This window comes from Hippocampus zosterae, chromosome 9, assembly GCF_025434085.1.
Source record: "Hippocampus zosterae strain Florida chromosome 9, ASM2543408v3, whole genome shotgun sequence".
In the NCBI taxonomy this organism is placed as follows: domain Eukaryota; kingdom Metazoa; phylum Chordata; class Actinopteri; order Syngnathiformes; family Syngnathidae; genus Hippocampus; species Hippocampus zosterae.
The window spans coordinates 5,302,804-5,315,344 of record NC_067459.1 but is presented as its reverse complement, the minus strand read 5'-3'; the positions used below and the strand labels follow the sequence as shown (position 1 = coordinate 5,315,344).

General features: G+C 43.1%; 1 protein-coding gene across 2 annotated transcripts in view; it reads right to left on the bottom strand.

Moving 5' to 3' along the window:
• The window catches only part of klhdc8a (kelch domain containing 8A), a 494,173-nt gene extending 489,484 nt beyond the window's left edge, over nucleotides 1–4,689 (bottom strand). Inside the window, exons 1-3 of one of the 2 annotated variants that reach the window (XM_052075222.1) lie at nucleotides 4,373–4,689; nucleotides 1,026–1,407; nucleotides 661–871 (exon numbers count right to left, since the gene is read on the bottom strand). In XM_052075222.1, coding sequence (XP_051931182.1) covers nucleotides 661–871; nucleotides 1,026–1,190 — 376 coding nt within the window. In that variant the 5' untranslated portion in view covers nucleotides 1,191–1,407; nucleotides 4,373–4,689. The remainder of the gene's footprint in view (nucleotides 1–660; nucleotides 872–1,025; nucleotides 1,408–4,372) is intronic. The other variant, XM_052075220.1, reaches the window with a different exon arrangement.
• Nucleotides 4,690–12,541: the final 7,852 nt, after the last annotated feature.

The window sequence follows — 12,541 nt, the reverse complement described above, 5'->3', positions numbered from 1 at the left end:
GCTCTGCGCCTCTCACCGTGAGCAACTCCAGAGTGAAAGAGAGTCCAACCCCTCTCGAGAGGACTGGTACCAGAACCTAGGCTGTGTGTGGAGGCAAGTCCGACTATATCCAGTCGGAACTTCTCTGCCTCACACACCAGTTCGGGCTCCTTCCCCGCCAGAGAGGTGACATTCCATGTCCCAAGAGCTAGCTTCTGCAGCCGAGGATCGGACCGCCAGGGTCCCCGCCTTTGGCTGCCGCCCAGCTCGCATTGCACCCGACCCCTTTGACCCCTCCCACGGGTGGTGAGACCATGAGAAGGGGGACCCACGTTGCCTCTTCGGGCTGAGCCCGGCCGGGCCCCATGGGTGTAGGCCCGGCCACCAGGCGCTCGCCAACGAGCCCCACCTCCAGGCCTGGCTCCAGAGGGGGGCCCCGGTGACCCGCGTCCGGGCAAGGGAAACTGGATACCATCGATTTTATCTGTCATTAAGGGGCTTTGTGAGCCATGCTTTGTCTGGTCCCTCACCTAGGACCTGTTTGCCATGGGTGACCCTGCCAGGGGCATAAAGCCCCAGACAACTTAGCTCCTAGGATCATTGGGACACACAAACCCCTCCACCACGGTAAGGTGACGGCTCACGGAGAGGCTGATCCAAGATAATATCTGAAATCCATACCTTTTACAATCATAGACACGCCCATCAGGGCCTCCCGGAGGGCGCTCCTCTTCCTCCACCTCCCTTCCTCTGTGTTGTACATTTCCACCACCTTTAATGGTTTCTGGTCTTCTCCCACTCCTCCCAACACAAGGATCTGCTTTCCAAGGGCTGCCACAGCAGCACCGGCACGTGGGGTGGGCATAGAGGGCAGGCATATCCATCGGTCCCCCTGGGAACAGCGACAGGTATTCTTTCAAACGGTTACATTAATAATACAAAGAGCACAACTGTCAACGTTTTAGTCTTTCAAGAAGCTCTCATGCAAAAACAGATGCGCATTTTCAACAAACAAACCAGCAAGCCAGGCCTGTTGCGTTTTGTACCTCTGGAGAGTATAATTCCAAGGTGGAGCATGGCCTCCCTGCAGCATCACTGCCCCCCAGCATGTACATCTGACCACCCACCTCTGATAGAGTGTGGTAGACCCGGCCACTGGGCAGTCGTGCTAGGCTCTGCCAGTGATACTCATGAGCTGAGGGCACCGCCATGGCCTCAGAAGAGTATAATGGAGTTAGTAGGAAGAAAGAAGGTGCTAAATTATAGAAGGTTGTAATTATAGATTGATAAAGGAATAAAAAAGCTAAGAGACTGAGGAGAAGGCCTGAGTGGCGGAGATTTATGGGAGTGGTGATGATAAGCGGTGGGAACGTTGGATTAAGGCAGGACTCCCATGCCGAGGGTGACGCCACTGCGTTAAATTGGGCCCTGCAAAATAAGTATAGAAAAGGAAAAAAATAGAATTAATATTAACATCCATCCATCCATTTTCTGATGCGTCTATCCCCACAAGGGTCACAGGGCGTGCTGGAGCCTATCTCAGCTGTCCTCGGGCAGTAAGCGGGGGACACCCTGAACGGGTTGCCAACCAATCCCAATGCACCCATTGACGGACAACCTTTCACGCTCACACTCACACCTAGGGATAATTTAGAGTGTTCCATTAACCTGCCACGTATGTTTTTGGAATGTGGGAGGAAACCAGAGTACTCGGAGAAAACCCACGCAGGCATGGGGAGAACATGCAAACTCCACACAGGAAGGCCGGAGCCAGAATCGAATCCCGCACCTCTGCTGAGGTGCGGGATTCAGAGGGCTGAGCAGCACACTATTTTAGGATGGGCAAGCATGATATGGCCAGCTGTACCTGTGGGGAATTAAAATCCATTCTTCAATTACTTGAGGGAAATCGAAAGAATGAGTAGGATATAGTTTTTTTCTGGCTTGCTAAGAGGAATCTCTTCGACCGAATGAAATCAGTTGGTGATGGTAATGCACCATTAAGTTGTGTGCCAACTGCCAAGAAACAAGCAGGAGAGGAAAAAGAAAGAAGAGCATGTGCCAGATGACTCCCCCAATTAAGCGTGGTATAGCAGCCATTTTTGTGCATATGTTCGCAGTTTGTGATGAGATGCAGTCGAGATGAGTCGTCATCTTTAGAAATATAATTGGCCAACAAAAATTGATAAGCATCATAGGGAAGGAAGGAGAAAAGAAAGCAGCCAAGACTCCAACTCCATCGTCAGCGCCTCCAAAATATACCGCTTTGCAAACAAGTTGCCAAGTTCAGCCCACAGCACCTCCGTTGACCCGACAAGGAACCAATGGAGCTCAGCTGAATTCATCTGACCCCCAAGTGAACGACAGAGGCGGATGAAAACTAACCTGTTTCTATACGATGGTCAAACGAGATGTTTTGCTGCCAATAGTCAGTTGCGACAAAAAGATCAGGGTCATCAGAAAAGCAGAGCACCCTGGTGAGCCAAACTCTTTTGCTCTCCCTCCCGTTTCACTCTCCCTGCTGAGTCAACTCGCAATTCGGTCACAGTGCGCCTTCAGATTCTCATCAATCCCAGTGCAGATGACAATTTATTGACCAAGACTATATGTATGCCAGCAAATATTCCCCATGAGTCCCCTGAGGTACCCAAGGTCATTGAGATGGTAGATGGCAAATTGAATTTCAGTGTGATGCACCCCACTACTCCGCTTTTGTTGTCCATCTCGTGTAATCTTCATGAAACCATGTCGGTGTTTGTCATTCCCATACCCTTGGCTCCTACTATCCGAGGTCTCCCCTGGCTGAAGCGCCATAATCCACATACATTCTCTTTGGCATTTTGCCGTCCTCTGATTGGTTCAGACTGACTCGAGTGAGATTCAATTGAATGAAGCCAGAAGTGGAAGACGTCACTTGACCGAAATTCATTTTCGAGGCGGACTTTTCAAAAAAGAAGAAAAAAGAAAGGAAAAAGAAAACGTGGACATTGTAAGGATAAATCAGAGAATGCTTGCAACAACTGACTATCAGCAGAGGAAAATACATCTCTTGGAATGGCCCAGTCAAAGTCCTGACCTCAACCCCATTGAGATGCTGTGACATGACCTCAAGAGAATGATTCGCACCAGACATTTCAAGAACATTGCTGAAATTAAGCCACTTAGTAAATAGAAATGTTTCCCAAATTCCTTCTGACTGATGTACAGGCTTAATTTGCAATTGCAGGGAGTGTTGTTGGTTGTGATTATTGCTGCTGAAGGAGGCCAGTGATCAAATCCAGGTCACAGACTTTTGCCACCCTGCACTGTGATGTTTACATGCGGTGTTCAGTAAAATCATGGGCCCCTAAAATTGTTTATGTGGTCTTCGTTTAAGCCGAATATTTGTTTGCGACTTGAGACAATCAAAATATATTGTGAACAGTTCTTGCAGAATTACATTTTTCTTGCAAATCTCTGCAATGACGCTGATGGAGAATCTTAATCAAGTGAATATGAGAAACAACATTCTGCTGAAAGGGTGCTGGTATCGTAAACCATAAAAATAACTTGTGGTACAGGTTGAGGAGTCAGTCCTATTTGTCTCAGATTTGATTGATATTTCTGATTAAATCTGGGTGTTTTTTTTTTTACATTGACTCTCATGACTGTTAAGATAACAATATCCATCACCATCATCATCAACAATCATCCATCCATCCTAATAGAAAGAGAGGTAGGTGTAGGAATAGGATGAACATTCAAACTAGGAGACTGAGTTCAAACTTGACGTTATGAGTCCCAACTTTTCTAAATATTTGCTCAGATCAATTTATACAATCACTGCTCAAGGATTATGCCCTTCAATCAATGTTGTATCAAGGAGAAGGATGCGTGAAACAAACTGAGCCGTTGGATGAAAAACTGATAGTGAAGAGCATAAAATACAGCTGAACTGGACCATTCAGCTGGCATGTGTGCTCCCGCTTCGTTCCTGTTGCGTTCAACAGTATGCCTCATACGGTGGTTTTAAATTCATTATCATAACTTTGGAATAACCATCGCCATCAAGTCTCCACTTGACAGTTACAGTAATATGAACTGATCTCAGATCGACACCTCTGACATACTATATTCATTACCGTAGCGTTCTGTGATGACTTAGAAGTGACATCGGAGAAAAAAACAATAATAGCCCACCACTGCATCTCCGAAATATGAACATGTATCTTAACTAAGTGGTTGGTAGTCTTCGCAGTACAGTACATCAATTTCACACATGAACTTTAAGTATTATGGTCTCCCCCACCCCCCACACACACTTCTGTAGCAACGCAACGACCTTCGATTTAATAGCCCAAAAGTAAACATTGGGACGGAACCACATCCGTGTTTATTGTCAAAAGCTACTCACACTGGCCGTTCCTGTGGCCTCTCGCTCGGTGTGTGCTGCTGCCCTTCCCCGCTCCTCTCCTCTCTCGACGGCGGTGGATGGAGATGGAATAGGAAGCTGCTTTTTGCGAGAAAGATGGAAAGCGACGAGGCTCGAGTTGTTCCAGGGAGTGCTGCTCAATGGGGAAGCGAGCTGTGACAAGATCGGGCTCCGCCTGAAATGTCGCTATTTTATGTGGGTCTGAAACGATGTATTTATATTGGGCTGTCTCGGCGGAAATTTAAAGGCCCCCCTTTTATGGTTTGAACGGGGCGAACGCTTTCTGTTGGCGATGTTTATTAAGGTGTTTGCTGCGATTTAATGGTCGTTTAAATAATTTAAATCGTCATGTAATTTGATACTTGAATGTGCTCTGCTGCTTTAATCACCGATGTACAGTATGTGTCATATTCTCATGCACCCACCGTTGAAATATGAAATGGCAAATTTTAAACCATTTATTAAACAAACCAACTATATGTTATGGGTTGGTGTCTGTGTGGTGTTTTATTACACCATTCTTTCAAAGTGAGGGTGAAATATTTATGAACAAATTCTCAATATACCTTTCGAAGACGATTCGCCAATCTTCTGAAATAGTATGTTCTGCTAAAGTTAATATTAAAACCAAAATAAACTCGTCTTTAAGAACCATCCGTCTGTTCCAATACTATGTTGGGGGGAAAGTGATGTAATTCTCCCAACTGAATTAAGCTAGTCACATGCATTGTCTTTTTTCGTCCCCACGCTGTCCTGTTTGTATCTGGGTGGCACTGTTTGGACTGGTTAGCATTTCCACCTCACAGTGCAGAAGTGCAGGGTTCAATTCCTGCTTTCCTGTGTAGAGTTTGCATGTTCTCCCTGTGCCTGCATGGGGTTTCTCCGGGTACTCTGGTTTCCTCTCACATTCCAAAAATATGCAATACAGGTTAATAGAACACTAAATTCTATATTTATATTATATTCGGCAAATTGGTGCCGTTGTTAAATCCAGCTTCTTTCACCTTAGACAGCTGGCCAAAATAAAACCTCTCCTCTCACATGAACACTTTGAGACAGTAATTCATGCCTTTGTCACATCCCGGCTGGATTACTGCAATGCCTTTTACTTTGGAGTCAGCCAGTCCTCCATTAAGCGCCTTCAGCTGGTCCAAAATGCCACTGCTCGCCTCTTGACTTGACTGGTACTCGTAAGAGGGAGCATATAACTCCCACTCTGGCATCCCTTCACTGGCTCCCCATTCATTTTAGAGTTATTTTCAAGATCCTCCTCTTTGTTTTCAAATCTCTGAATAATCTCGCGCCACCGTACCTCTCTGAGCTCATCCGCCCCTACACACCTGCCCGGCGCCTCAGGTCTGTGGACCAGTCTTTGTTAGAGGTACGAAGAGCTAAACTGAGGCTCAGAGGGGATCGAGCCTTTTCTGTTGCTGGTCCCTCTCTCTGGAATGACCTCCCACTGAACATTCGGCAAGCCTCCTCGCTGCCCATCTTTAAAGCCCTCCTCAAAACTCACTTGTATTCTTTGGCGTTTGACGCAGCATGATTTGTCCTTGATTTTACTGCTTGGTGCTTTCCACCGCAAAAGAAAATCAGACTGCAAATTCATATCTTATGGTGAAGCAATGTGCTAAGAAGATGAATACTTGATCTGACAGTGGGGGAATTCACTGGTTACAACAGCAAGCAATAATATACGGTATTATAAAATCAGTAAGTATTATCCAAATGAACCACATGAGAAGGGAATGATATTTACAAATAGCATCAAGGTGATAGAAACATCAACATTGTGTAAGATGTATTGCACCTAAATAATATTGCACATAAGAGACATTTCAAGATGTTTTGGGCTTTTTAAGTGCATGTGTATGCAGCTATAGCTATTTAGTGAAATTGAACAGTTATTGCTGTGAGCAGGAATGACCTGCAGTAACATTCCTCCTTTCACCTTGGTTGTCTACTGCAGTGTAATGCAGCAGTTGGGAAGTTTTTGTGCATGATGGATGTCAGCTTGGCGAGCATCCTTCTGTCTGCAACCTCCTCTATGTTGTCCTTTTGGCAGCTCCAGACTGAGCTAGCTTTCTTAGCGCCTCGATAAATTATTTCTATATTTGTCTGTGATGCCTCTTCCCCAGCACATGATGACATAAAAAAATGATGGCGCCACCTACCGCAATGTCATAAAAGTTCCTGAACAAATAAAATGTGTTTTGGCTTGAATTATTTAAATAGCACTAATACCTGGCATTTTCATAGGGGTGTGTAGACTTTTTATGTCTACTGTACCAAGCTGTCACTGGGAGCAGATATCAAAATGTGCCGAATGACAGAGTTACACTTTAACACTTAACTTGAAAAAAATACCGAAATAAATGTTTGAAAACAAACTATTCCGAAGGACTCGACGCAGTTGTTCCTAACCCTGAACTCAAAACACGCGAAAAGTCCTTTCGTCTGCTGGTTTGATAGAGACCAATAGCGGACCTATTTTTTATTTATGTTTCTGCGCTTCATATTTATTCTGTCCTTTTTTGCGAGTGAACTATATTCTGTAAACATATTGAGGCGTGTGACGATCGATGCGGACTGCTGCGGATTACCGCACACATTAGCCGATGTTGTTCAAAATTTTTGAAATACCTTTGCAAACCATGGATTGAATGAGCTGCTACTCTAAAGTATTTTCCAGCTCCAATAACAGCAGAAACCTACGAAGCAAGAATGCAACATGTAGGAATTGCATGTTTTCCTCCACTTCTAGGGTTTGTGCTTTCGGTGGCGGACTCCTCATTTCGGCACAAATGGGAGCACAGATCGGCTGCTGCACCGATGTGTTTACAGAACATGGATCACATGCAAAAAGTACAGTGTGAATATGAACCGCACCAAAGAAAAAAAAAATAGGTCCACTTTTGGTCCGGAACAAAGGACTTTTCTGGTGTGAATACTGTAAAAACTTAAATACAACTGAAATTTACTTAGGTGTGATTCTTTCACGGACCACTAAAGGGAGTTGCATTCCACAAATGAGATTCACGAGTCAAGCGCTGTACATTTTGACACACAACATTACAAAGACACTATCATTGTTTCAACATTTCAGATGAGTACAAAATGCAAGGTGCCCATTTGTTCATGTGGTCAAATTAGCATTAATAATAAATGTATTGTAAGCTGAGAACCAACAGGAGATGCAAATGGCTACAAAATGCCTTAATTACTCCTATGGCAGTTCACCCTACAGCCCCTCCATTAAATTTATATGACACACGCAGAGAGGTGCTAACAAGGTCCTCCTGGCTTTTTCCATATGCTGGAAAATAAATAAGATTTGCCAAAATATTAAATAAAGATTTACATGGCGCTTTATCAACAATATATAGTGCCCAAAGCGTTTTACAAAGCCTGACATTCAATTATTTGAAAAAAATTATTCATGCAATCAGCAGACAGGTCACTCCCGGTACGAAATAGTTGTTCTTTTTACTTTAAAATGTCTTACCTTAAGTAGAATATCACGTCACATTGTGGCCAGTAAGTAGAATCTGGGTGGGTTATTGCACACTTTAGTGTTGTAAAATAGTGGTTAATAGTAGGGGTGTAACAACAATTTTTTGATCAATATGATATGGCTGAACAATTCAACACAAAGCAACACTTTTTTGGAATGATGCAATGCAATTTGATACGATATTTTCAAGGTTAAGATAAAGTGCTTCATATTTTCGAATAATTGTCGACGTTCTCTTTTTTTGGGACAATACACTTATACACAAGTATTAAACTTGTTTATTTTCACATTAAGTTAACTTGCTGCTCTGACTGTTCACAATTTTAACCAACGCTTGCATATTCTTTTTCAAAATCAGCTGGACTATACATGGTCTGTCAGCAAGACAGCTCTGTGCACGCTCCGCAATAATAAGTAATTCTTTGAGCACGAGGATATTTATGATTGAGTTTTAGAATAAATAACGCATCACACCTTTTTGCTCTGTGCCGCTGTTGATTCATGACGCGTTTATTGTTTGTGTGCCATGGTGCCGGTCGAGATGGGTCGACAAACTGTCGTGTTCCCTTGACATTGCATTCAGTGTTTGCAAAGGCTATACACGACAAGAGGATATCCTTTATTGCAAAATCCAAAGTGTTCCAACAGAAATAAAGACATTGCTTGTCCTAAAAATCTCCTAGTTCCTCACCGCTGTGCTTGATGTTGATCTATTATAGTCTATGTTGCATGCATGACATAAATCTCCAACGTCGACGGGAAATGGCATGCACGGGCAAAACAAAAACAAACAAAAATACAAAAACAAAAACAAAACATTGAACACACGTTCATGCATGAAGAGTAACATTCATCCATCCATTTTCTGAACCGCTTACCCTCACAAGGCTTGTGGGGCACGCTGGAGCCTATCCCAGTTGTCTTCAGGCAGTAGGCGGGGGACACCCTGAACTGGTTGCCAGCCAATCGCAGGGCACACATAAACGAGTAACCAGAATAACATTCAAACCTAAATAAAAAAAATAATAGGTCATTTGGAATTTTGAGAAGAAAGTTAGTTTGTTGATTGTATCACTGTTGTGTGGTCAGCATCGATGTGTACTTGTCCAGTGTGTATCAATGTCGTCAGATCAGGAGCAAACACATCGATACTAAATCAGTGTATCGTTACGCCGCTAGTAAATAGTTCTGTCTCTTTATCGATGCTGACAGCAGCCTGAATGAAATGTACGCTTTGCTTCCTTTTTCCAAACAAGCCTCAGTTCTTGTAGCATTTCAAAATGTCTAGCACAGCTTGTGCTGTTGGCATTTCAACCAACAGCCGTGGGGCAAAAAGCCCCCGGTATCAACACATGCATCTGTGTTTGCTTTATGCCAAATTCACAGAGAAGATTTGCAGGGTACCATGAAAAGATTCAGAGCATTAACAAAATAACCTCAGGTATGATTTGATGTGTACAGTATAGCCGCCATACAATCTCTTAAACGATGACACACGCTATCAGTCGCCATATCAACCATGTCACACCATTTGACCCGAGTCCGCAAATGATTTGATTTTTAATTTGCAACACATGTCCGAATCACCCACTCCCCGTTTGTGCACAGCACGACTACTGTCATCTGTATAAAATATTTACAGTGCAGTTCTGGAGCTACTCTCAAAAGTCCAGCTCACTGTGTAATTCAAAGCAGACAATTCTACTGTGCCCCAGAAATCCTCGCTCTAAAAAATGAGGAGTCGCTGTCAACACTACTTTCTGCCCTCCAGGGACCTAGCCTGATTATAGCATCATCCTTCTCCCTCTTATGCTGGTCAACACAAATGCACACAAAAGGACACACTGTTCTCTCGAAGCACTCAGCACCTTGCTGTTACCAAGTAATTATGTATGTTTTTTTTCAAGACCAAGTGGAAAGATGTTATGAGAGCCGTTTAGAGCCTCAAATGTCCTACAAGTATAATAACTGGTTCGCTGACCTCTTAACCTGAGATGCCTGGAGATTGAGGAGCCTGGCTCGCAAGGTCAGCTGGTCATTCAAGTAATTGGACGTATACGGTGTCATCTCTTATTGTTGAAGTGTCCGTTGGAGAAAAACAACAGTCTGAAGGACAGGAATCACTTGGAGCCAAACGGCAACAAGAATGTATTTCGTGATACCACGTCGGTGCTGCACACCTGACATGCAGTTAAATACAAAACCAAACTTAAAAAACTGTGCTGGAAACCTTTCAGTGCCCACATACCGGAATGACGTTGTCCCGCGTTGTTGTTTATTTTTTTCACCAATCACCATGCTGTGTGTTTGTGTGTGTATGTGTGTGTGTGTGTGTGTCTAATATTTTATTTATTTATTTGTCTTTATTGACTATTTCAGCCTGTGCTGTGCTTGTGTGCAATGTGGAAATTACTGGTACCTTCTCGAAGCTGATTGGCTGTTGCTGACAAGTGACGGCCTGGGCCCACTTAGTCGGCCTGAAAGACTGACGGAAACAGTGATGGACCTTTAGGGATGCCATCGAGGTGGGATGTAGTGGTGTACATATAAAGCTTGCATGCTCATTTGGGGAAAGCATCTTTCTTTTGAGAGGTTGCTCATAAGAAAGCCAAAGGATTAATTTGTAAGGCGTAATTAAAATTGGTTTAATGGTTCACCTCGATCTAAGTTCAATATACTTGTTAAAAAATTGCCATAACCCTACATTTTAGTCAATATAGCATAACTTTGGGAGAATATTTTGAAGATCGGTCCTTTCTTAACACAAGAATTGGGTCAAATTTAACCAAAAATTTGTTATTTTTGACCCAACTGTTTTCAGAGTGCAGGCATCTGCTTCAGTGAGGAAATAAAATATCTTACGCATTCAAAAGCTTGTGATTACTACGATTGTGAATAATAAAACCAAAACAAAACTCAAAGGACACTCCAATCCTCTTGAAATAAAACTTTTAACCCTGGTAATAAAAATCTAATAGTCTCATGTCTTTCTGTCAATTTCACAAACACCAACTGCTGTACTTACATTCACATAGGAAAAAAAAAGTAATCGCAGCCAAAAATTATGGGTCACTTTTATTGCAAACATCAGTTTCTGTATTAAACTATTTGTATGTTTATGCCATATCATTGAGGACACAAACATTTTTATGACTGACATTTACATTTCAATCACTAATGCCCACTCCTCCGGCCTCCTTGCTCCACACACACACGCACACACACATGTACGCATGCAAAAATATGATCTTATCGAAAATTCATTCGGTGTGTCCATTTGGAATACTTGTCTTCACTGCCCTGTTGGGAATTATCACCAGAATGCTAAGAGGACTCCATCACGGGATTTCACACTCTCCGCCCACATCTCATTTCCAAACCACCTTGTCCACTCAACTTTCCTGTCATTTCGTAAAGTTCCTCTAACCTTCCTGTGTGAACATGTGACTACATCTCACAGTTTGTCTTGCAGTAGAAGTATTCGGAAGACCTTCAGTTTCTTGAGGGTGAGGTAATTACTCAAACAAGTAAACAAGTGGAAGGTGAACAGAATGTATTGCAATCAGGTCTAATCCTGAATCTGTCGAGGGAACATACATTTACACACACACAGACACAAACAAGGTTACAGAGGTTATTCTAAACAGACAATGAGGAGGTAACGCTGATGAATTATGGTTGCTTGGCGTTAACAAGAAACTCTTTAAAAAGGGCTACACTTTCCTCGACCTCATTTCCTCTGCCAAGACACGTACACACACACACACACACACACACACACACACACACACACACACACACACACACACACTTCTTTACACAGAGATATGTGGTTTTGAGTGTGTCCTCTTGATTATAGAGTTCAGCTGCTGCCATTGTGCACGTTGGCCCCGTACTGGGACGGTTAATGGCACTAATTTCCTCAGACCATGATTCCACACTAGTACGCCAGCCTCTGATTGCAATCAAGTAAATACTGATGTGGCTATTCATATGTAAAATTGGCTTGTTTGGGGTGATAGAAAAATTTGGAATGGAGGTTGCAACTATGAAAATTGATGCACAATGGGGGCCTGCGTGAATTGTGAGAGAAATGCAGTATTTCATGGTAACTTGGATGTGAAATGAGCTGATGATGTTTGAACATCTTACCAGCAATTGAGGTTTGTGTCCTCTTTTGAAGGAAGCATCGCAACAATTCAGAGCATCTTTATTACTATTTTCGATGCTCTAGTTCCCATAGCAACCCTTCTGAGATGAAAGATAAAAAGCTGGGGAGTCAGCCTCCTACATTGTTTGGAAAACGCGTACACATTAAAACAAAAGCAGGAACAAAAGCACATGCACATGTTATTGTGTCTGGGGAGGCATACGCTGCAGTGTTTAAAATAAACCAGGCATCATGGGTGAAGTGGTGGTGTGAGATTGCTGTACACAATTAAAGCATTGCAGAGAAAGTGGAACAGAAGGAATCTCCTATGAAGACTGTTTTCTCTGTTGAATACTACTGCCTGTCTCTCTGTTATTTGCTGCAGGCAGATCAAATATGTAGACAAATAAATGCTCATTATCAGAGTGAACAGACAATGGTAGAAGAATGGAGCACATGAATTGATCACCGTTGGGAAGCTGCGAGA